Source organism: Humulus lupulus, chromosome 3 (assembly GCF_963169125.1).
Source record: "Humulus lupulus chromosome 3, drHumLupu1.1, whole genome shotgun sequence".
In the NCBI taxonomy this organism is placed as follows: Eukaryota; Viridiplantae; Streptophyta; class Magnoliopsida; order Rosales; family Cannabaceae; genus Humulus; species Humulus lupulus.
In genome coordinates, this window is record NC_084795.1 from 265,644,575 (window position 1) to 265,670,663 (window position 26,089).

The 26,089-nt window shown below is 30.9% G+C and overlaps 2 protein-coding genes across 3 annotated transcripts; one reads left to right on the top strand and one right to left on the bottom strand.

The window, feature by feature from the left end:
* The first annotated feature begins 338 nt into the window (after positions 1-338).
* On the top strand, positions 339-12,896 carry LOC133824044 (nudix hydrolase 3). The gene is made up of 21 exons (XM_062256905.1): positions 339-497; positions 718-897; positions 1,419-1,496; positions 3,073-3,169; positions 3,782-3,915; positions 4,987-5,068; positions 5,756-5,842; positions 7,301-7,407; positions 8,066-8,237; positions 8,320-8,573; positions 8,664-8,745; positions 9,068-9,133; positions 9,266-9,343; positions 9,456-9,551; positions 10,081-10,187; positions 10,327-10,495; positions 11,087-11,170; positions 11,854-11,948; positions 12,038-12,128; positions 12,258-12,404; positions 12,608-12,896. Exons 1-21 carry the CDS (start codon positions 412-414, stop codon positions 12,668-12,670), a joined length of 2,355 nt encoding a protein of 784 aa, XP_062112889.1. The 5' UTR covers positions 339-411; the 3' UTR covers positions 12,671-12,896.
* Positions 12,897-15,043: 2,147 nt separating this feature from the next.
* Positions 15,044-19,334, bottom strand: LOC133824045 (uncharacterized). 2 transcript variants are annotated; one of them, XM_062256907.1, is made up of 5 exons: positions 18,882-19,334; positions 16,475-16,675; positions 16,157-16,285; positions 15,422-15,553; positions 15,044-15,336 (listed from the first exon to the last, which is right to left on the bottom strand). In XM_062256907.1, exons 1-5 carry the CDS (start codon positions 19,002-19,004, stop codon positions 15,223-15,225), a joined length of 699 nt encoding a protein of 232 aa, XP_062112891.1. In that variant the 5' UTR covers positions 19,005-19,334; the 3' UTR covers positions 15,044-15,222. The 2 variants fall into 2 exon arrangements, with proteins under 2 accessions (XP_062112891.1, XP_062112890.1); XM_062256906.1 differs by having other exon boundaries at positions 16,475-16,692.
* Between the last annotated feature and the right edge of the window lie 6,755 nt (positions 19,335-26,089).

Sequence of the window (26,089 nt, forward strand, 5' to 3'; positions counted from 1 at the left end):
ATACAAAAAATTCATTAGTAAAAGATGTCATTTAGCTAAAAATTATTGAAACTAGGTCAAAGTACAAATTATACTATAAAAAAAAAGATCATTTTGCCAAGGACCCCAAATTATTTTCTTATTTTAATGAATATTTCTTAATACTTATTTTACCTCTATTTTTTTATAAAAAAAAAAGTAAATTACACTTTATCCTAAATCCTAAATCCTAAATCCTAAATCCTAAATCATGCACATAAACATAAATTTTTGTTGTAATTGTTTTATATAGAGAATCTTTTTATCTACCTACCTTTAACTACCTTTACATGTTTATATTGAGTATTATTATTATTATTATAAAAGTCGGCTTCCTCTTTCCTGACCCTTGTCTACTATATTCCAAGTTGGTCTTTAGAGATAGAGAGAACAATGGCGGTCGGCGATGGTGGCGTACAGGAGGAACACTTCGACGTCCTCACCAGAACCGGTCAGAAGACTGGTCTTTCCAAACCAAGGCAACTCACTTCACTAATTAATCATTTCTGCTTTTTTTTTTCCCAGGAAACAAACAGTTGAATTTCATTTCTTTAAGCACTTGTTCGATCTTTCTCTTTCAACTATTAACTATTTTTTTATGATTGATGTAAAAAAACAATAAGATGAAAGAAAAAATTCAGTGTTTTCCAATATTGTATTAATGCTTAAGCTTGTTAAATAAATTGATGTGAAATGCAGAGGAGAGGTTCATCGAGATGGGGATTACCATCGAGCAGTTCATGTGTGGATTTGGGCAGAGAATACGCAACAATTTCTTCTTCAACGGCGTTCTGACTGCAAGGATTCCTGGGCTGGATTGTGGGATATCTCCAGTGCTGGTCACATATCCGCCGGCGACTCCTCGCTTCTTACAGCTCGGTAATAACTTTCTCTAAGACCGAATTTCTTTGAATCATTTAAATTGGAATTTAACATCGTTTTTGTCATGGTTTGATGAAAAAAAATATGTGAGAAAATTGCCAACTTTGTTAGAACACTTGGAAAAAGAAAATTGTGTCTGATATAGATTGTCAACTTGAATCATGTTTATATTTTTGGGAATAAGAAACAAAACTTTTATTCGTGTGAACAAAAATAAGAAAAATCCAAACAATAGGAGGGGAAAAAATACAACCAAAAACAAAAAGAAAGAAAAACTCAGTACTACTAAACAAAGTGTTTTTCTACCTGAAATTAATTAAAAAAAAGCTGAATCCTGAAATTCCTTTGCCACTAGAGCCCAAAACATCTATCTAAAGCATTATATGGTGTTGTGAGTTGTTTAGGAACCAATTGCTTGTTATAGATTGTTTAAGAATTACTTTAGTTTTGTGGGTTAGTTCTTATGCTTTTGGATACACTTGTTCGTGAAATATTGTAACACCGACATATGCTTTCAGGAGGGAGCTGCAGGAGGAGCTTGGTATAATACTTCCAAAGGATGCATTTGAGATGATATTTGTTTTTCTTCAAGAGTGGTTAGTATATTAATCTTTCCTTTTTTCTCTGAGATTTTAGGTGTTAACTATTTTAGCATGTTATGGATGAGTTTTGTATAAATTAGTTGATCAATATGACATTTTTTTCAAAGCAAAGATATGACATTTTTTTTTGGTTCCATGTTCTCTTAGTCTGGTATATCTAAGTTCATTAAGCTTATGTGCTGCCTACTGATAGTAATTAGAAGGTTTAGGGCAGGGAGTGCTAAAATTGATGCTACTGGGTGTTGTATATTTACAACAACAAGACTCTGAATTCCTGAAACCAAACCACCAAACAATAACAGCACCAAGAAATAACAAAGTAGAACTAACAACAACAATAGAAGAAAACAGTAAAGAATGCACCACCGTTTTATACTGGTTTGGCCATGAATTGTGCCTACATACAGTTGAGCTCCATTAGATCTTTTCCACTATGATCGAAGCATCAAGTTACACCCTCTACAGTCAATAACAACTCAGTTGCACAGTTTCTCAAGTACACAGTCCTTCATTCAAAGTACTTGAAATGAACTCTCTTCCCAAAAGCCCCAATACACCCTATCTCACCAAAAGGCTCTCTCAAGAGTTGTTCTCTTTTGCAATGTAACAACAAGATCACTAGATCACTCAAAACTGTGCCCTCAAAATGAAAGGATGAGTACTATTTATAAGAGCAGACTTACCATTTTGGGTAAAACCATTAGCAACGAAAATAACAGCTTACTAAAAGAGGAAAGTATGAAATGTTGAGCCTTTGAACATTATTGGATTTGGAGAATTAACTCAAAACTGGGATTCTGTGTTGTGTTTTAGAAGCTCATTTTTTTTCACTATAAAGACTTTACCAATTATATAACAAAACCCAATCACACAGTCAGGAAAGAGCACATATGTTGGAGTCACCTATTCAGTATCTGGCTCCTTAGCTGCCTGTGCCATAATGTCAAAGAATAGTATCAATGAAGGAACGGATGATGCACACTTACCATGCTCTATCTGTATAAACAACACCAATTATGTGACAATGTCAATGAACCTCTTTTCTACAATGCTCATCTTACTTCTAAGTTTCAGTTTTCTTGGTTGCTTGCATATGGAGAGACCAAATCCTAGGGAAGGTTGCAGAAAAATGGAGTGTAATCTTTTAGCAAACATCTCCTGCCCTTTTGTTACATTGGCATCGTCATCTTAGTCACCTTTATAATAATGCTGGGTTCTTTTTTAAGAAATTGTAAAAACCCTTGTTCCTGAGTTTATGCTCTTATATCATGTGGAATAATGGATTTGGAGTGGTACATTCAAGATGTTTCTGTGAATTAATAGAGTTTGAGTGTGGGTGCTCTCATGCTAGAGTTTGAGTTATTATTGTCTCAAGAGGAATAGTGAAGATTATATGGCTTTACTGGTTTATTTGTTTCTGTTTGTATTGAGTTTTTATTTATTGAATAAGGCTATTCTATTGTTAGGCTGGATAATCTAAACTGCTATGATTTCATACTTTTTAGTATATGTTCTTTGAATAGGGAATATTTTTAATTAGCTCACACTATATTTGGATTAATTGTTGTAGTGTCACTAATGAAGGAACATTCATCAACAATGAATTCAATGATGTATATTTGGTAACAACGCTAGATCCAATCCCTCTTGAGGCATTCACTCTTCAGGTGAGGACTGAGGGGTATTGTTTAAAATGGAATAAAATCCTAGTTTCAGAAATTGAGATATGTTTGTTATTTTCCTATAGTAGTATACTAGTTTGGACTTTGGTAAATTAGGAAAAGACACTTGACCAAGCTGAAAGCTACATATACCAAGCCTACAATACTGTTGTGTCATTGGGAGTGTTCCAGGGATTTCCTTTTCTAGCTCAGCTCCAATTTTATTTAGCTTTTTCCATAACACTTCTCTTGATTTTTTTCTAAAAAAAAGAGACAAAGGTCACATGTCCATGAGTGACCTCCTCCCAAAAATATTGACAGTCCTCACTTACAGCAGAGAAAAACTGTGGTTACAAACATCAACAATTTACTGTACAAATACAAACAGAGAAAAATCTTTTTTTTTTAATTGTGTAATAGATAAACTACTTACCGAAAAAAAAAGAATATAATACTTCTCTTGCATTTGTTACTCTTTTTTTTTTCATTTAAACATGTGAGCAATTTTTATCTTCTGCTTCTTATTGGCCTTATCCCCTTTCTACTGATTTGTTAAGGTGTTGTTTTGAAGCATGGAAATTTACAAGAGTGCATTTTTTTCTGCGTATATAATGACAGGAATCAGAAGTCTCTGCCGTTAAATATATTTCTTACAAGGAGTATAAAAGCTTACTTGCTAAAGAAGATCCAGCATATGTCCCCTATGATGTAAATGGACAGTATGGTCAACTTTTTGACATAATTGAACAAAGGTATGTCATTGTAAGAATTGGCTAGAATCTTTCAGAATATTTTGCTCTATAGTTTTCATTTTAACATAAGTTGATTAACTTTTTTAAACAGTTATAGGTGATTCTTACTACATAGGAGGTTCCTTGTCTAATATATATAAATGCATGACGTATCCATTTTTGCCCACCTTGAATTATCTTTGTATTTTGATTTTTCAAAGGATTCAAGAAGAGTGATTGAATCCATCTTAAATCTATATCTCACGAATACAGTGGAAAATCCATCCTATTACTAGCCACACCCACACAAAGATGCATTCTGTAACATGTGAGAGAGTTTTATAACAGAACAAAATCGCTTCTAAACTGCAATTACTGTCAACCGTATGTCTTAGTCTTTTTCACTTTCCTCCCTTTCAAGCATGAAGATGTTCTAGATACAACTTGACATAACAAAACAAATTGTTACTGCGATATTTTGTTCGTTTTTCACTTTCTTCAATAAAACAATTTCAGTTTCTTTGCTGCAATAGCCAATAGTTTTCCTTTCTTTGTTTATTTACTACTCGGAAATATTTTGTATTTATTAGTATATTCTGTGAACAGAACTCATATAGGATGGATAAGATCTACTTCTATATCCATAGTTGTGTTTTTAGTAAAAATCAGGTCAAAATTATTGGTTACATGAGAGCTTTTGGACCAAATATATTTAGTCTTGCCGCTGGAGTTGTGTGGGGGAAAAAAGAAGAAACCCAATAAAATCTTCATCATTCATCTGTTTTATTCTTGTATGTGAAAGTACTCACTATTGCCTCAAGTCAAATATGAAGTCTCATTCAAGCATGACCAATAGGGGAGGGAGTATGTATGAATTTTTTTTGAACTTCATGGATATTAATGTTAATAATTTTGATGTAGGGATGTCCTTGTAAAATTGACATTAGTTAGGGGATGCCATTATACTACTTTTCCTTTTAATGTTTTATAAGAAACATAAAATTTTGTTGAAAAAGCAACGGAAAAGAAAAGATGAGCCCTATATTTTTTATACATTCTACTCATGTAAGTGTTTTTGTAAATTTGTTAAAGGTACAAAGAGAACAATGTAACACGCTCTTTTACTCTACAAAAGCAACTACGTCGTTATGCTCCTGTTTCCCTTGATCCAGAGGTTATTTTCTTTTTGGTGCAATACATCTTTTACGGTGTTATATTCTATAATATTTGCTTCTTTTAGTGCTTTCGTTATTTTCTGTCTACAACAATAAAAAATACATAGTGCAAACATATTTTATAGAAGAAAGAGGAATCTAATTATTAGTAAGAAAGCGGCTTTGGATTATTGTTGTTTTGGCTGTTGGCTGGGTGAGTTACCATTGTAGAGCATTAAACAAGGCTCTTGAATTCTTTGGCATTTGTATTTTAATTTTCATTCTCATAAAATTCCATCTGTTTGTTCTTGAATTCCTACTCTGTTCTTATAACAGTTTCTTCAAGTTACCCTCCTCTAACTTCATCCTTTCACACCACAAAACCCTGCTTTTCATGTTGGCACAATGTAATAATTATTGCATTGATTATTATGCAGTGAAAAACAATATTTTGTCTCAAACAATTGAGAAAACAATTTCTTAAAATTTTTAAAACCTTCGGTGTTAATAGACTAGAGTTAACTTTCTTTTTAATCTAGTTGTTTGTGTTGTTATTACCTCAACACTCGTTATAGTGCAGTATTTTTTTAAAAAAAAAAAAATTAATGGATTATTATAATTTCTTTTGGCATGTTCTCCATTTCATTTTATATTTCTTATTGCAGTTGACTGAGAATAAGAGATGATTTTTTGTTCACTTGATGCAGTTGACAGGATTTACAGATGCTGATAAGGAAGCTCTAAGCTTACTTGTTCAGGCTGCAACGATCATGGATGAAATATTTTGCTTGCAGGTTATTTAACATACAAACACATTGAAGGATAAATAGATATACACACATTATAATATCTTTTGCATATGGTAGCTGTTAGATCTATTCTCTTTTATGACATGTCTATGCATTAAAGAGGTGTAAGTGTTGTGATGATGTTTATGCTCAATGTGTGCTCTTGTGTAATAAGAAGAGATGCAAGTTTCATTTGGACAAAAACTGTCTATGGAAAACAAATTATTAGCATAGCAAAAGCCTGAGAGACCCAGCAGAGGGTTAAGAAAGTGGGATGCTAGTTATGTAAATGAGGTCTAATTATCACCCTTTTTCTTAAGAAGTGCTATATTTTCTATTTTCTGCTGAGACAAAGGTGATGCATTATAAAATCATAGTGTTGACTTTTGCATACTCAATTGACTACAGGCATAATTGTAAATATCTCTAATTTATACTCAATACAATATGTACTAGTATAAATACGACTCAATACACATGATAATTACTTAGGGAATTAAAGCTGAATTTGTTTCATAATTTTATAAGAATTTTCTCATCAATTATTGATAATCTAGAAAGGGAATAATGTATGTAGTCTTGCGAGTTGTCCAAAAAGATCTGGCTTAGTATTTGTTTGGGCTATACGAAGAAAAACATTCAGCCTTCTATTGTTGAGAGGATAGAGTTGTATCATGTCTTTAAATTATAGCATTTTGCAGCTAATTTTTAGGTTAAAAGTAACATTGCTCAAGAGCGTAATGTTCATGGGTGGCAAAATCTGCACCTTGTCAGTGGTAGTTCTGGGGTGAATTTCCATTGGAATTATTTGTAATTTCTTTGGAAGGTAAATTATTTTTATGTCAATGTTTGGGAACCAGTGTTAGCATCATTTTGCAAGTCTCTTTCTCTGGAAGATAATAAGGGGTTTCTTTACTATTAATATTGTTATTAATTTTTTCCTTAGGGCAGGGACCTGTCATTTTGGTTACAATCCCTCTTTTATAATTCCTTTTGTTCTTAATTGATAGTCAGACAGAATGATTAGTTTTTTCCTTTTGTTTGTTTTAGAATGGGGGTTTTGAGGAAGGTTTTAAAGATCAATAGGACTACGGGAGGAGCCAAAAGTACACAAGTGTATGCAATTTAAGATAGAGATATACTGCCTTTTTTTGGTCAATGGTTGTGATTTTTCCTTTTGGAAATGAATTCCTAATGATGCAGAGTTATTGAATGCAAATGTGTTATGTCTTAGCAAAATGGTTGTCATCATTTTTTTTACTGTAGAAGAAAATTTGGAATTTTCATTGTTTATCTCAGTTTGACATTCATATATTTTCTTCCTCAAATAGTGTGAGTATAATTTGTTTTGTATTAGCTTACTTGGGTTTGTTTTTTTTTCCTGCATTTCATTTGTCATTCTTTCATTTCCTTGGATTGTAAATGATTTCCTCTTTTTAACTATGTTCTATATTTAATAATCAGGTTTGGTACAGTAATCCCGATTTAAGAGATTGGTTGAAGAAGCATGCAGATGCATCACATATAGACAAGTTAAAATGGGCGTATTATTTAATTAATAGGAGTCCATGGTAAATCTTTTCTGAATTTGTATGCTTCCAATACGTGTTGTTTATCCCAAGTCCACATGCATGCATGTATGTGTGTCTATGTATTATTCTTCGATGCATGTTGATGGATTCATCAGTCTATGTGCTTGACATGAGAGATACGAGAAACTACTTAACAAATCTTCATTTTCTGTCAGGTTCTTCTTTCCAGAGTTTTCTCTTATTTTAATTATCTTTTCTACAAGAAAATAATTTACTTGTTGAGAAAACGAAATCATAATACTAGTAGAAGAGAATAAAATTCTCAATACAATTCTCTCTATCATCATGAAACCAAATGTTTGCTGTTTATATTCTAATAATGTCAGTACTTTTTTTTTGTTGAATAGGTATTTATATTTTTTTCCTTTTTAGCTCCTAAAAATGTTACATAGCTTGCTTATATGGGCAGCTTTACAAGTTCTTTTGGTTTTTTTATCTAAACACATACGAAGGGTTTCTTCTATTTTTTTTATTCTTTATGCTTTATTTTTTCAAAGAACGTCAAGTTTCCTATTTCTGAATTTCGTGTTTTTTTCCCTTGAATAGAAAAGATATTGGCCATTTCTTGTAAGTGGCAATTTTATTGTCGTATCAAGCAGACGAAAAAGTTTCAATTTAAGCCATTTTTCATCAACAGGTCTGGCCTTGATGAGAACGAGGCATTTTTGACAACTGCGGATTCTGCTGTGAAGTTGATTCCTGAAGCCACAATTGCAGTTGATGGGTGGAAGGGTCTCGAATATAAAGCTGCATTTCCTGTGGTGAAACCACCTGGAGCAAATTTTTATCCCCCGGATATGGACAAAACGGTACAATTTAAGTCAACTCTATGGCTTCTCACAGATAACATTGTTTTACTTAACTGATGATGACCAATAAATTTCTCAACAGGAGTTTGAAATATGGAAGAGCAGTTTAACAGATGACCAAAAACAAGATGCAACAGGCTTCTTCAATGTTGTTAAAAGGCGCAGTGAATTTAATCTAGATTCTTCTATTTATAATAAGACAGATGATGACACAGAGCAACTAGTGCATTACGCTCATGATCTATATACTGTTCCATTCTCCCAAGAGTACAGTTCTTTCCTCAGAAAGGCTGCTGAATTGTTGCATAAAGCTGGTGACTTATCAAGCTCACCTAGGTATGTTGTTCGCTGGTCTCTGTTACTGATAACTTATTTGATAAACACCGCTCAATATTTCTCAAATTTACAAAGTCTTTTTCTATGCAGTTTGAAGAGGTTTCTTCATAGTAGAGCTGATGCTTTCCTTTCAAATGACTACTATGACTCTGATATAGCCTGGATGGAGTTGGTCAGTATTTTTATCATTTAGCTACCAATATAAATTCAAAGTAAAGCATTTTTACTAATTACTTACAGTATCATCATTCTGTCTCTTTAAAGATTTCTTGACCCCTGTTATATTCTTTTCTACTTTTGATAAATATTTCTGTTTCTTCCATGTATAAGCGTGCATGCACCCACACACACATGTACACACATATATATATACATATATTTATAGATATATTCTAAAATATGCACATGCACATATATATGTAAACAGAATGAAATGCTCAAGGTTTTCATTTTGGAAAAGAGGTCATCTTTCTCACTTGCTCTTTCCTGTACAGGACTCAAAGATTGATATTACTATTGGTCCATATGAAACATATGAAGATGCACTTTTTGGGTACAAGGTATAGTTTGTGTCACGCACTTGATTAAGCTTTTACATTTATCATATTCAAATATTCACCTGTGTTTTTCATTCTTGGCAATTAATTTATGTCGACTAATAGGCTATAGCTCATGGTTTTAATACATTTTAGGCCACATTTGAAGCATTCATTGGAGTTCGAGACGACAAAGCAACAGCTCAACTTAAACTTTTTGGTGATCATTTGCAGGTACTACTTTTCAGTCTTCTTTTACCTAACTAGTAAATGTGTTTACTATTTATCCTTAATTTTTTTCACTCAAACTATGTTTTCTGGTCCTAAATTGATTATTTGGTAACAGGTTTTGGAACAAAATCTTCCATTAGACAATATTTACAAATCAAAAGATGTGATTTCTGCTCCAATTAGAGTCATCCAGCTCCTCTATAATGCTGGGGTGAGTTTATGAATTTGTGGTATTTTTTCAATTGTGATTGAATTGTTAATTATCATAATGTGCTTTTATCATTTCACCAAAGCTTATTGATCAGTGATATTGATGCCCTCATTTTAGTTGTGCCTTTTTATAATATTCTTTGAAAGCAAATCCCACAAATTTAAGCTTGACATGGTTGTCAAGAAATTACATAGATGCAGGTATTAGTTTATAATTATTTTTATATTGGCAAGCGATGAATATAAACAAACCATATATACATAGCTTTACAAGTGTGGTTTTCATCCTAATGGTGTTTGAAATAAGAGAGTAGAGGAGTTAAACAAATTCATAAAAATGGATCCCCAATTTAGCGTAAAAGGAAATAAGAATTTCTCATATAGCTCTCTAATGCTTTGTTGAGCATAATGTAGTATTATTTTCCTTACTGTTTTAAAGCTGTAGCACACAACATTATTGTTTTCCACGTAGGCTTATATTATCTGTACTTTCATTTATCCGGTTAGTGAAGTATTAAATTTTACATTAGGATGTTAAAGGACCTCAAACTGTTGCTTTCAATCTACCAAATGACGAGCGCATAGTAAAAGACCGAGGAACATCAATGGTGATGCTTAAGAATATTTCAGAGGCTAAGTATGAAGTTTCTTTTCACAATAATGTTAAGATTTCCTTAACATGATGAATTTATTATTTCCAGCCCTTTCATTTTTTTTTTCATCTTAAATTATTTATTTTTAAATGGAAAATATTTACAATAGCAAGCTGCTTACAGGTTCAAGCATATTCTTCTGCCTATATCTGATGCATGTCTTGTGGAGGAGCAGCAAGAGCTTGTTGATTTTGAATCTTTCTTCACTCACACCATTTGCCATGAGTGCTGCCATGGGATTGGTCCTCATACCATAATACTTCCAAATGGGAAGCAGTCTACTGTTAGATTGGTCAGTGACATGATTAAACTTATTAGGTGTTTACTTTTCACAATTATCAATTATGTTGCAAAACTTGTTTGGATTACAATGTGGTACCTATGAAAATAAAAATAAAAACTCGAAATTTTAAGTTTGATTGTCAAAAGAGAATAAAGCTGCTATAATTGTTGTAATTATCTCATTGTGGATGCACCAGTACGATGTAGCTGTCAGTTATGTACTTTTCATTTGACTTGAGGAAGGTATATGTGAACTTAGGACTCCTAATGTGAAGGTATGGTTCCATGAGGCTAACTGCGACCATTATGTCAGTTATGTAATTTAAACGTAAGATCATTATAAGAAAAATTAGATACTATCTACATTTAAATTGAAAGTTGGTGTCTATAAAACTGCTGAAATAAAATTGACAACTGACAAGTATGCCGTGTAATTTACAGCAATCATGAATTTTCCAAAGTCAAGAAAATTTTGATTAGAAGCATAGTTCCTCGAGTTGCTCTAATTGTTAAGAGTGAAATTATTTGGTTGGATTGCATAATCCATAGCTTAGAGATATTTGTAGAATCATTTAACTAATTCTGATTTACCATGACGCAGGAGCTTCAAGAAGTCCACTCTGCTTTGGAAGAAGCAAAAGCTGATATAGTAGGACTTTGGGCACTAAGGTTTCTAATTGATCAGGTAAGCAACTCTTAATTTGGTCGTCATTATTACGTTCAGTTAATTCTATTAGTGGTACTGAAGCTAATAACCTTTACATCGTTTGACCTGTTTCCATGCCATTGAATCTTACTGTAAAAGCTTGACTGGTGATTGATGTTGTTTCAATGTTGTATTTCGTTTATATCTTATAGGGTCAACATCAATTATAATTTATCAAATATCACCTACTTAGAAAGTAATTTCAATTTTATGGTTACCTTGAGTAAGCAACCATGTTCGCATTATGGAAGAGCATCATACTTTAGTAACACGATCATCTTTTAAGATAGTTAACGCTCTTGTTATTGTTCAGTAAGCACTAAATATAGAGACCTTGGACATTGTTTTCCATCCATCTGGCATACCAATCCAACTTTGTATTTCGTATGAATCCAGCCCATGCCAGCTAAACATTCGTTACAAAACTCAAGATAAAATTTCAAATTCAATATCATAAGCATGTTTTCCGTGCTTTAGCTCATATGAAGCTCCTCTTCTACATTTAAGTGTTTGTTTGCTTCATAACAAGATTCTTACATTTGATGTGCTGCATAGGAGAATGCCCTTTTTTTTTTTTTAAAATGTGGTTACCAATTAGGCTGAGCCTTTTGATTTTGTTGACTATTAGTGTGGACATTGCATAACTCCTTCTGGGATTGCAGGATTTGCTTCCCAAGAGTTTATTGAAATCCATGTACGTTTCCTTCCTTGCGGGATGCTTCCGCTCAGTACGATTTGGTTTAGAGGAAGCTCATGGGTAAACTAACTATTCATCATCCTTGGTCCTGTATCACAAAGCTTCTTTTATTTACGTCTAATAACAACTATTCTGCTTTGAATTATCAGAAAGGGCCAAGCACTGCAGTTTAATTGGATGTATGAAAAAGGAGCTTTTGTTCTGCATCCAGATGAAAGATTTTCCGTGGATTTCTCCAAGGTATCTTGCTGTTCCTTATTCCTAATCTCTTCCTCCATTGTTTTTATGCATTTTATTTACTAGTTTTTCACTCTATTGCATTCCGAATCTTTTAAATCTGCTTTACTGAATTAAACAATATTCGAAAAGGCTGAAGATGCCGTTGAAAGCTTAAGTAGGGAGATACTCACAATACAAGCCAAAGGTGACAAAGAGGCTGCAAAATTGTTGCTTCAGAAATACTCTCAACTGACAGAACCATTACAAATAGCTTTGCAGAAGCTAGAGAACGTTCAGGTATGAGAGAGAATAATTTTATAAAAATCACTTTCTTGATTCATTTTGTTGTCTCGTTCCTTTCAGCTAAAATTGTATTTATATGAAGGTAAATTATTAAGCCAAATTTGCAGATGCTGAATTCATGATCATTGAGTACATTAACCTATGTAGTATATGAGGCATTCTCGATGTGCTAATTCATTTCTTATTTAACATTTTAGGTTCCTGTGGATATAGTCCCTACCTTTCCAATTGCGAACAAGATATTGAGGCAAGGACGCTAAATTTGACCATGTCATCGACTCATCCAGACTTGTCATCCTTCCCATGCAGTACTTATAAATAAATAGAATGATGCTACTAAAAATCGTACATCGAATAATGTGCTCTTCTTTCCAGTGTCCATGCATGGGTGAAGCACACTTGATGACAAACAAGTCTTGATATGTTTCTTCTAATAAACTGACTTTTCTTTACTATGCTAATGAAGTCATGTACCATTTTCTTCTCTTTCTTGATATAAAGTTTTCAACTTGGTGGTTTTTTGTAACATGATTATTACTAAAAAATATTGTTGGGGTTTCCATTTTTTTTTATATAATTATTGATAACATATTTTGGTACCTTTTTAAGCATTAATACCATTTGAAAAATATTTAATAATAAAACTTTGCAACTATACTTATTTGTATGGTTAAAATTTATGCGTTGGTAAGTTGGTCTTAAATCTCTCTCTCTCTCTCTCTCATGGTTAGAATTTGTCTTAAATCTCTCTCTCTCTCATGGTGAATTTCTGCATTGGTAAGTTGGTCTTAAATCAAACATTATAAAATGAATAGTTTTTTTAGTAAGAATAAGAATGGAGACCAAATCATATATAATCTTATTTGTTGTTAAAAGCAAAAAAAATAAAAATAAAAATAAAATAACAACAGAATTTTTAACGAAATAATTTTACCAGCATATTTGTATCAAAACTGAAAAGTTTGAACATCAATTTACATAATAATAATAACAACAATAAAAACCAAGACCAGCCATACAAATAAGCTTCTTTGAAGATTTTTTTTTTTTTTTAAATACAAGGATTATATTAACTTAGCTATAAACATAGAAAAGTATACCAATAAACATAGATAGTAACAATACAAATCTATTTATAAATGAACTAAAAGAAAATCTAAATAGTCAGTGTAATAATTTATCACATAACATAGTAAACGCTCTTAACGAACATTATATTCATTTATTAAACAAGGAATATAATATTATCTATAAGTTTATATCTGATCAAATAACTTTATTAGAAAATATTAAAAGTGACATTTTCAAAAATATAAATGAGACAGTCATAAATACTACTAATTATTAATTATCACTAATTTTCAAGTTTATAATATTAATAGCCTACAATAGTTGACTGTATTATTATATATAACGTTTATAATTGATTATAGAAATAGTTGTTTTATAGATATGAAAAAGACTTGGGTTTTGAGAATAAAATTTATATTCATATGATAGTAGAGTGTGGATGGAATATTTTGACTGAAAATGGTATCAGAGCTTGAAAATTTGTGGTATAACAAATACGATCTATATAATAATATATTCAACTATTGTAGGCTAATAATGTTATAAGCTTGAAAATTGTTGGTATAATAAATACGATTTATATAATAATGCATTCAACTATTGTAGGCTTGTAATGTTATAAGCTTGAAAGTTGGTGGTATAATAAATACGATCAATATTGTAAGTTTGAAAATTTGTGGTATAATAAATATGATCTATATAATAATACATTCAACCATTATAGGCTAATAATGTTATAATGTTGAAAATTTGTGGTTTAATAAATACGACCTATATTGTAAGCTTGAAAATTGGTGATATAATAAATACGATCTATATAATAATACATTCAACTATTGTAGGCTATTATGTTATAAGCTTAAAAATTGGTGATGACTAGTAATCATTAATATTTATGACTGTCTGATATATATTTTTGAAAATGTCACTTTTAATACTTTCTAATAAAGTTATTTGACCAGATATAAACTTATAGCTAATAACATGAGTAACATTTAAAACAAGTTTTTAAAAAATTTGAACAGTATAGTTTAATTTTAGCAAAAAGAAAATGGAATTAGAAAAAGAATATATAAAATTTCTAGGATCCGAAATAAGAACAGGAAAAATAATATTACAAGATCATATTAGTAAAAATATACTAGATCTCTTTTAAAAATTTGAAGATTTAAAAAGTATTCAACAATTTATTAAATTATGTTCGTCCATATATTAAGAATTTATCAAAATTATTTGGCTCATTATATAATAAGACCAAACTTAATGGTCAAAATACTTCAATAATAAAGAAGAGATTAAACTAGTAAAGAAAATAAAAAAAAGTAAACGAGTTTGAAAGGTTTGAAGATCAATTTACATGATAATAATAATAATAACAACAATAAAAATCAAGACCAACCATACAAATAAGCTTCTTTGAAGATATATATATTTTTTTAACTCGACACTTTTACTTAGTGGTCTAGTGAAACGTTTCTTGGTAACATACGATACAAACATCTTTTCTAGTTCCTGGGGTTCATGTTGAATGAAGCTTTTACAAGAGCACGTACAAATGGAAGGATCATTACAAATAAATACATTTATATAAATATATAAATTTATTGGTGCTTGAAATGCGGCAAATAAATAATTTTTTTTTTCCAAATTACCAACTCCCACAATTTTAACAAAAAATACATTTGCATTCCCCGCAAGTAAAATATTCCTCATAAAGGTGTTGAAACAGAAAATTCAATATCTAAATAACTTTCAATTCTTTAAGCCAAGCTGTATGCAGAGGACATGGATCAGGTTTTCCTTCAGCAATAGCCTTCTCAGAAAGAGAATAGAACCAACCGTTCCTCCATTTGAACTGAGACCACAAAACTCAGCACTCAGAAAAATATGATATGGATTAAAACTCATATAATAGAACACAAATGTATGATTTTTTTTACCTCTTTAACTGCTGTAGGGAAGTGGGAAACAGCTCTTGAGTAAGCACATAATCTCTCCTCCATGGCTTCTTCAAACACTAGCTCCTTTTCAGCTGCTGCTGCAGATGCAAGCTCCGCAATAAGGCTAGACACCTGAGAATAAAGGATCAAATTCAGTCACACTTGATATAAGTATGTGTAAATTGACAATATTTGCTGTCAGATTCTTTTAACTCGTGATGCTTTTTCTTTTGAACAGACATGGATTTAATTAGATAAATGCCAAGCAAAAAAAATGTGTTAGGACCCAAGCAACCAAATATTTTTCCCTATAACTAGTTGTGAATATGAAGACTGAAAGCGCATATGAAAACGCCAAAGAAGAAGGGTTCCCCCCAACATAATGTCTATAATTATCAACTCCTACTAAAGATGCAGAAAAGTATCACTCAGTTCTGAGTTCTGAGTTTTTGAGAAGCATATGCATAGCATGTAACACATTGCAAACCCGACCCTTCTTAAGAATTGTACTCACCAGATATAAGTGGATGAGAAACTATTTCGAGGATAAGTCAAGGTATATAAATGCTTTCCAAATAAATTGTATTAACATGAAAAAAAAATGCTATTTTTTAATAGATTCATCTTTCTTCTCAACCAAGTTACCAAATTTTGTTGCTTTGCAGCATGCACTCAAAAAAAGCTTGACAAGACGCAGCAGTGAATTTAACAGAAACTTTATAAAAGAGAGCTTACTTCAGAGCGGTAATCTTTCTCCACAGCTCCTACTGTCGCTCCTGGATGACGAGCTCCCACAAGCATGAATGCTGAAATCCATATTAGCTTCTCTAGCATCTGCTTCTGGAATTCATCCTTACCAAGAACCTAGAATTCATCAAACAGAAGAATATTGACTAGAATTATAATACTTTTTGAATTTCCATATTACAATTTCTTTTTTTTTTTTTTTTTTTGAAACTGTTCAATGCTTACAATATGATTTTCTCATTGGAAAATTGTTTACAGCTCCAACTTTTTCATAATGTGATAAATCAAACCAATACTCATCCTTACCTTGCATGAGAGACCTCCAGCTTGCAATCTTTCTGCAATTGCAGCGGCCCATTTACCATATGCCGCTGTCAGACCTTCAGGATTGGTATCAGTCTTTCCATCAACAGGAGGTTCCCCAAGCTTGGATACAGCAAAATATGCCAATACTTGATCAGCATCATCAAGACCTTTACTTTCAAGCCAGGGCTCCAGCATCCCATTCTGGAAGAAAACCAAATCTGCTAGATTGTTAAAATTCATTGGCTGTCCCACAAACTCATTAAGTCAGTCCACAAATAAGTTTGCAGGTGCAGGAAATCTCAATTTGAGATCAATATATCCCCATTTGACAAATTAATTTGAGTACATTAGAGAAACTGGATATTAAACTAGTAAATTTGAAATAAAAAAAAAATTGAAAATATTCATGCAGTAGTAACAGAAATCAGATAAAAGTTTCACGTTAACTATCAAATTATTTTTAACTGTATAATTCAAGGAGTGATGCCACTTGCATTGCGTGAGCAAAATGTAGCAGCATAGCGAACTAATTAAAGGAAATCTTTAACTTTTAGGTGAAGGGGAACACAATGTAAGAAAACACTGGAATGTGAACTTGCTCGTACACATAAAACGCACACATCGAACATCCACTTGGGCTATGGCTAACTAAAGAAAATCTGATAACCACATAATGACAATAAAAAGATAATATGCTCAGATTTGTTGATAAAAATTTATAGCAAAAACAAAATACAAAAAAGAAAAGGAAATTGTCAGCACACTTTTCATCAATCATCACATGGATTGCTCTAAACTTTAAAATGAGGATCATCCATTTAAAACAAGCCTATTACTGAGTTTATGGCGTTTTATTATTAAAACACATATGGAGCAAATTGGACCAATGAAGAACAAAGACCTTACATTTCTTCCTTTTTTGTTACAATGGCTTGGTTTTCAATCACCAAATCCTAGTAGAGCATCATGGCTCTGAATCCATGTTCAAATACAAGCAATGTATGGTAGAAGTGTAGAACAAAGATAAAATGAATTAAAAACAAAGAGAATGCCAATGGACTACATTATTAATATCTTGATTGATTTACAACATAGCAAATTGAACCTTCAATTTGATTGATGGTAAAACCAGCCACTATTGTTGATTTTGGTGGCTTCAACGTTGGTGATTATAAAAACCACTAATGTTAAATTCAGCGACCATAATTGATGACCACTGTAACTTTGAAACTTCAACACTCTCCCTTAAGTTGGTGCATAACTTCAAATGTCCAAATTCTCTAAAACAACTAAAGAGTTTCTTAATTAATCTTGGATTGAATCACAGATATTTTGTGCTTTTCCATGGTGCTTCATGACTTCAGTCCTGACAACTAATGTCATATATAGTCTATAATATATAGGTAACATCACCAATGGTACATGTGATGTAACCTATGATCTATGGCATGACTCTGTGATCTACAGTCAATGGTCCTTAATGCATGGAACGTGATACAATATTAGTACATCACCGTTAGGATAGATAGGGTATGATAACTCTACAATAATAACAAAGTTATCCAGCTTTTTTTATGCATTAATATAGCTTCGTATTTTGTGAGTTTTGATATGTGCAAGAGCTTAAATGCAAATTTAAGACTAAAAATGAGGCGCAACATGACTCACTTGCTCGCCTAACACGAGTCATGTGGCGCCTTCTGATTGGTAGGAAGCCTGCAAAAGCTATCATGCAGTCAGCTTATAGCTTTTGCAGGCTGCCGACCAATTGGAAGGACGCAACATCAGCTCGTGACAGCCCTTCAAGGGCTGTCTGACATTATTGTAAAATTTATGATACATGGTAAGTAATACAAATATTAGTACATGGCCATTAGGATAGATAGGGTAGGTGACGTTATCTATGGGAAATGTTGATTATTGAGAAAGAATTGAATGGGCTGAAGTCATGAAGCCTTCTAAGATTTATCATAAAGCTCAAATGAACTTAAGATTCACAAATTTGAAAAGAAAAAGAAATCCTTTATACACCAACTACCAACTTGAGAGGGAGTGTTAAAATTTAAAAGTCAAAATGATATCTACTAAAATCATCAATGGTACCAAATTCCACTCAGTTTGACCACCAACATTCAAGCTATCCCAATCAACAACAATGATTAATTTGGTAATCAACGAATTCAACCACTATGCTTTACCAGTCTTCAACATAATTGAATGTTTGATTTGCTATCTAATTAACAATGTAGTTCATTGGCCTAGTCTTCCTGATTTTTTGTCTATAATTCTTTTGCATTGTTCCAGTCTGCTGTGCTTGCATTTTAACACTGATTGGACTCTTAAAACAAGCCGAAAATAACATTTCTTCAAATCCAGTCATTTGAGGTAAAGAAGTAGAAAAATATACCGTTCCATCTGGAGCGAGGAGTGACCTCAAGAACAGCCTCGAGATCATCGTTCCTGGTGCAAACGAAGATGGGACCACTGAAACCAAGCGGTACAGGGTCTCCTCTCTTGACCAGCAAATCATCGCCGTTGCCAATGTCTTGCAAGACTCTTCCGACCCTTCCACCACCGACGATCACGGCAGGAGTAACTTTGGTACGGAGGGAGGGTGCCATGGCCATGGTTTTGGGTCTGCTTCTGCTACGCCTTATTTGGAACCTAAATGTGAGAGTGGAAGTGGGTTCTGACAAGAGGGAACGGGAGAGGAGAGAGGAGCTAGAGAGAGTGATTGCGTTGGCCATGGATGAGAGGTTGTAAGGAAATGGTTATGGGAGGCATGGTGGAGCTTGAGTGAATTTTTTATGGTTCAGAAGTGTGGGAAGGAGAGTGTGAGTGTGAGACGAACTGAACCAAAAGTTTTGAGCCACTCATTTCGGGCAAACCTCTATCCAACCTTCTAGATAGAATCCGCCCTTTCTTTCACTAGTTTTCAACCGAGGAACCAAAAATAAATTTTGAGGAACAGAAAAATAAATAGATGAAATAAAAATTGGTTTTTCTTTTTTTACTTTTCCATTACAGCTAAATTATATAATTTTATCCCTAGAGTTAGAGCTAGAGGAGGTGTTCCTATGTTTTATTTCAATTATCTGTTTGGATTTATGTTTTGATAAATTATTTTTTAGATCTTATGTTTTGTAAAATGATTAAAATAGAACCTTAAACCCAATTTTGGTCAATGTTTTCTCAACTAAAATCACAAATAATTTACTAAACTAACAATTCAGAACAAAAATAAAATTATTCTACTTAAAAACAGTATTGTTACATTCAATTTTTTCTTCATCAAAATTGAATTTAGGGTTCTATTTTAACCATTTTACAAAATATAGGATTCAAAAAATAAGTTGTCAAAATATAAAATCCAAACAAATAATAAATAAAACACAAAATCCAAAAATATATAATCTCGTTGAGAAATGCTATGTTGCACCCTAGACTGTGACATATAATTTTTCTCTTTTAATATGATTTCTATTGGATTTCTTTTCGGATTTTGTATGTTTTCTACATTGAGGCAACCCTGAGCTTACTTTATTTGTAAATATTGCAATGATGATATTTTTTGTTCGTGAGAGAGTGTTTTAACTTTTTTGCCTTTCATTTACGTGTCAAATATGGAAAAACAGAAACGAATACAATTGTTTGAATTTTGTTTACACCAAAAATTGTTTATAATTTATCAATATTATAGTTATAATATATACTGTGATATAAAAAAATTTGGATTATAATATTTCAACGTGACAAAAATAGATTTGCACCTACTTAATATTCATATTAAGTATGAATGATATTGCTAGAAGTATATTTTTGTTTTCTCACTTTTGATATTATCTTTAATTATCTCTTAAATGGTAAAATTAGTCTTTTTTTACTTCATAACTACTTTTCTTCATATGAATTTATCCTTAAAACTTTCTGTCTATCATTAAATATCACATAAATTGATAAAATTATTTCATTATTACCTTTCAATTTGATTTTTATTAGGAATTTAATTTTTCAGCCTTGATTTATTATATTCAAATAACATTAAAATGTTAAGATTATTTATGTTTTTTACTTCTAACAAATATGCTATTTGAAAAATTTTTATGTGAATATCTATTAACTTATGCTACAATATATGACTTAATAAAATTGATTAAAATATGAAACATATTAAATTAATTATAATTCTATTAAGCATTATAAAAATAAATAATTTACCTTACAAAATTAAATAAATAATAACTAAGTAAACAATATAAAATCCCCTAAAAAACAATATGAAATTTTGTAAATTGCTAAGTTTTTTTTCTTTTTTCTTTTTTAATTCTTTTTTTCATCGGATATTTACTCGTAACTAATGTATACATTTGGTTTTGAAAAAATTAATATTCTAACAAACTTTCATTAGAGTTTTATTATTAATATATAAATAAATAATACAAAACTATAACAAAATTGTATAAATTTGAAAATTCTTTTAATTTTTTCCAAATCAACGTTTTTCTTTTTTTTTTGAGAAATTATAGTAAATGACCCAAAACAATGGCATCAAGAAGCTAATGTCATCATTTTTTAAATTGTAGATAAATGACCATTTTACATTGTTAATTACCTATAAATTGCATTTTTTATATTTTATTTATTTATTTAGGAGCGTATTACTTTGAAATAGTGGTATATATATATATATTAGTTTTGTTTTATTAGTTTTTATTTTAAAGTTATATTGATTTTTTAAGTTTTTTATGAGTTGTTGGTATATTATTTTCCAACTAGTATATATGTTTTTTGTGGTACGATATATCATTTTTTTATGATATTTAGTTTCTATCTTATTATACATAATGATAGTATATAATTTTGTATCATACTATATACATTTTTATAGTAGTATATAATTTGTTAGCATAGTATATACATTTTTGAGTAATAATTTTGTAAGTTTTGTTGGTATATTATTTTTCAACTCAATATATGTATTTTGTAGTATGATATATCATTCAACAACCCATAAAAAACGAAAAAAAAATCAAAATAACTTTAAAATAAAAACTAATTAAACAAAACTAATATACATATATCATAATATTAAAATATTTAGAATAAAATATAATTTGTTAAAGGGCATATTTGATAATATGTAATATTAAAAAGATAGTTAGACTATTTTGCTACAAAATTAAAAACATAGACATTTACTTAATTTCACACACCATTAAGGGTCACTTTGCACCAAATCTTTTTTTTAACTTATAGCTAACAAGTACACTAATAATATTATTAAAAACAATTTATCTTTATTCAATTTTTATTTCTAACCATTTAATCAATAGTATAATCCAACAAAAAAATCACATAATCAACTCCTATAAATTATAGGTAAAAATGAATAAATCATATTCATTTCAATTTATATAACAATTGAAAAAAAATAAAATCAATTGTATGGTTAAATTTATAATGGAAACAAAATTTAAGGGTAAAATTGAAATGACTTTATCATGTGTGTGATATTTAACTATAGACAAAAAGTTTGAGGGATAAATTTATATTACGAGAACTAGTTAGGGGTAAATGAAGATTAATTTTGTTATTTAAGAGAACTAGTTAGGGGTAAACGAATATTAATTTTGCCATTTTAGGAGTATTTGAAGATAGTGTCAAAAATGAAGAGGCAAAAATATACTACTTACAAAAAAAGTGAGCGGACAACATGACTAATTATTCTAGTTTTCTTGAATCAATTATATGTTTGTTTTGGACTTTTTAAAAATATATTATTGAGCACTCTATGTAATGTATGCTAATGAAGTTGAGTATAATGGTGTAAGTTTAATCTCTGAGGTCGGAGTTATTACTTAGTAGGGTTTGGTAGAGGGTTTAGTTTTAATGCCAAGCTTACCAAGTAAGATATTTTGGTTGATAAATAAGGATATAATAACGTCCATTAGCTTAAAATCTTTTGAAAGTTTTAGTAGTGATGTCATTAAAATTAAATTACAAATTTTAATATATATATATATATATAATATTATTTGATCCAAAACGGTGTAAGTTTGTTTTGACTTTTCCCTTTGAAAAAGTGAGGGATCATGATAATACTAATTAATTTAACATGATATATATACACATGAAACAATTTTAAAAAAAATTGAGATTATGTTATAAAACAATATCGGACATGTAACACAATTTTATATTATCGATAAAAGTAGTTGAAATCATTTAGTTTGACAATCGTATTGCTTGCTTGCTTGTTTTATTACATAATTATTGAAATAATACAAACATTTATAAAATCTCGAACATATAGATAGTTACAATTATAGTGACTACATCACAATAAATTATAGTGACTAGATCACAATAAATTATAGTTGTAATTATATGTTCAAAAGAACGAGTCCTGATATTAGATCAGTGCATTGGATTTTCATTGATTAGGCAATCTACGATATGATCTACTTACACATTCGGGGTGTGATGTCTTGTCTAAGGCATTGACCAAGTAGATAAGATCGGATGTATTTCGTGACATCGGACTAGGACTGATATTGACTATTGATTGATAAATGAGTATCATTGTTATCGAATCTAATCAATGCCACAATGTTGACCATAGGTTAAATCGATCTTAATTTTAAGTGATAATATTCTGCTAATTATATTATTTAAATCTTTTGACTTATTCGTTACCAGCTTACCCTACGATCTAGCTCATACTTATATCTTGGAGATTAGTAGTGTAATTGAATGGGAGTATTATTCATAGATATGAAATCTATAACTTCTATATGAGAAGTGAAAAGATGGTTTCCTTAATTGATTTGTTCAAAAGGTTAAATAATTGAGATCTCAGTTCTGTGATTAAGTTCGCGGAAATATCATTTATAAGGAACTTAATGGGAGTTAAAGATAAAATACTGATGAGGGGTAAAACAGTTTTTTGCACCTAGCTCGTTAGTAAGTCATCGATAGAGGATTGACTGACTGTAATTGTTATAATAATGGATAACATATTTATAGTTTGAAAAATATGTTCTATGAATTCAAGAGTTCAATTCCGAGTCTATAGTAGAGTCACGGGAAATTAATAAGGTATTGAAATTATTCGTAAATAAATTTACGGTAACTTGTTGGAGCTTGATTTCATGGATTCATGGTCCCCGCATCACCTTTGAGTAAATCATCTAGAATGTATCAATTAATTGATTTAATTATCAATTAGTATTTTTAAAGTTGACTATGTCAATTTTGGAAAATTTACAGAAATATGATATTTAGAGAATAAAAAAGAATCTTTGGGTAAATTTATTAATATTGATAAATTTGTGTCAATATAAATAAATAATATTAAATCAAGTTTCAAATTATAATTAGTTAATTTGAATAAGGATTTAATTAATTAATTAAAAAATAAATAAAAGCTTTTGAATTTAGGTCCAATTGAGATTTAAATTCAAAATAAAGGTATTGGGCCTAAGTCCATTTGTAGAAGCCCAAGGCTTTCATCTTTTTGCTTATTATTTTAATTAATTTAAATTTAAATAAAGCCAATTAAGTTGCATATATAAGGAATATGATATATAGGATTTTTCATAAGGAAGTCAGTCTCAATTGATTCACTAGGTAAGTGAAAACCTAGACAGTCTAACTTTTTCTTTGCCACTCTCTCTTCTTCTTCTCTTCTAGATCTCTATCTCATGTGTTGAGAACCAGCCCACACTAGTTCTAGGTTGATCAAAGGCTTGGTGAGGAAGATTGTGTTGCTGATCTAGTTCAATCTCTTGATAATACTCTGCTACAGAAAGGAATCAAGGGTTAGATAGATTGAAAGAAGGAGTTGCTCCAGTTCCCCTGCGTAATGTAAGTTTTTACTAGGAATTTGCATGTTTGTTTGATAATATGTAAATTGCATGAAAATAAATAAAGATCCTGCAATAAGTATTTCCTACAAAGGCCCCCTCCGAGGTACACACAGCTCTGTCTCTGAATGTAGGCTTCACTTAAAATAATCTATAATTATTATTATTATTATTATTATTTTGCTGAAGTGGGTTGTAATGTCCCAAAATTTCTAATAAGGCTTAGTGCCTTGGTTAGCGTGTCGAGAGGGCACGCGGAGTAATTATGTGGATTATATGAGTTATATTACAATATGACTATTTATGCATGTTTATGTGTATTAAATATGCTTAAAGCCCAACTTTTGTTAAAAAAAATGGGCATTTTCGTAATTTTGACCAGATGATGGTATATTCGTATTGTATGTGTTATATGCTTGAGACCACATGATTGTGTGGATATAATTGTGATATTCGACTCGAGTCAGCCATGTTGAGCAAATTAGCGGAAAAGTGATAACATGGATTAATACCTGACTCGGGGTGAGCCTAAGGATATTTTGGTAATTTAGTGAATTACCGGGAATTATTGGGGTATGAGATGTATTTGGAGAAAAATAGGAATTTTAAGTGTAATTTGAGATTTAGCGAAAAATGGGTGTCAAATGATCTTTTTGCCCTTGTGGGCTTTTGTTGCGGATTTTCCTAAGTGTGTGCAAGTGTACACAATCGTTGAACAAGTAATATAATGAAAGTAATTTTTATCGTCTCCTCAAGGATTGCCAAACAAGTATTGTAAAAATCATCATCAAACAATTTGGGGTGCAATTAATTATCCCTTTTTTTTATGATTAATCAAATTAACTAAAGGACAAAAAAGAACTAAACAAGATAATTAATTTAGGCGTTTAACAATAAAGCTGGAAAATAACAAATTGCGATTACTATGATGATAAAAGTTAGGCATATCAAATCCCCCTAATTTGTAGTTTTGTCCCTGATGTTGCAACAAAGTTCATAGCAAAGTTCTCTTGTAACTAGGATTCCCAATGTAATGCACATGCCATTTTTCCAAATGCTCATGTTAAAATTCCATCAATTAGATTCACATATTCCTATGCTAAATTTAATTTCAAGAACATAATTCCTAGCATCAATCCTTCAAGTTTGCACGGTGAATAAAATATTCCTAAGTTATTCACTAATCAATACAAAAGTATCAACATGCATCAATCAAGCATTTCCACTAATTTTTACCCTTCCGGAATTAAAACTAGCTTGTCTCTCACATAAGTTGATCATTCTCAAGCAAGAGATTTGCATAATAAAATAGCTCAATTGAACAAGAGAAAAATTTCATAAAATAGTCAACAATTTGGGGGCAATTGCAAATTAGGGTTCATCAATATCCCTAACACAAATAACTTAAGTCGTAGTAAAAATACCCAAATCACCACAATAAATATTCAGCATTATCTCAAGAGTTCAAGGAAGAAAGAAAAAGAAAATAAAATTATATGAAAGTTGAGTTTAGAAAAACAAGCCAAGTTGATAGAGATATTCTCTTCTTGTCTTCTAACTCTTAATCCTCTTCTTCTTCTAGCTTCCTTCTCTTTCCTCTTCTCTTCTTGATGATTCAGCTCAAAGAAATTCAGAAATAAACCCCTTTAATGGAGCTTTTGGGCGGCTGGTTCTCTCCTCTTTACTCTATTTTCTTGGGTGAAGAAGATCATCCTTTTTTTGGGCTCACAAAGGGTATAAACCCTCTCCT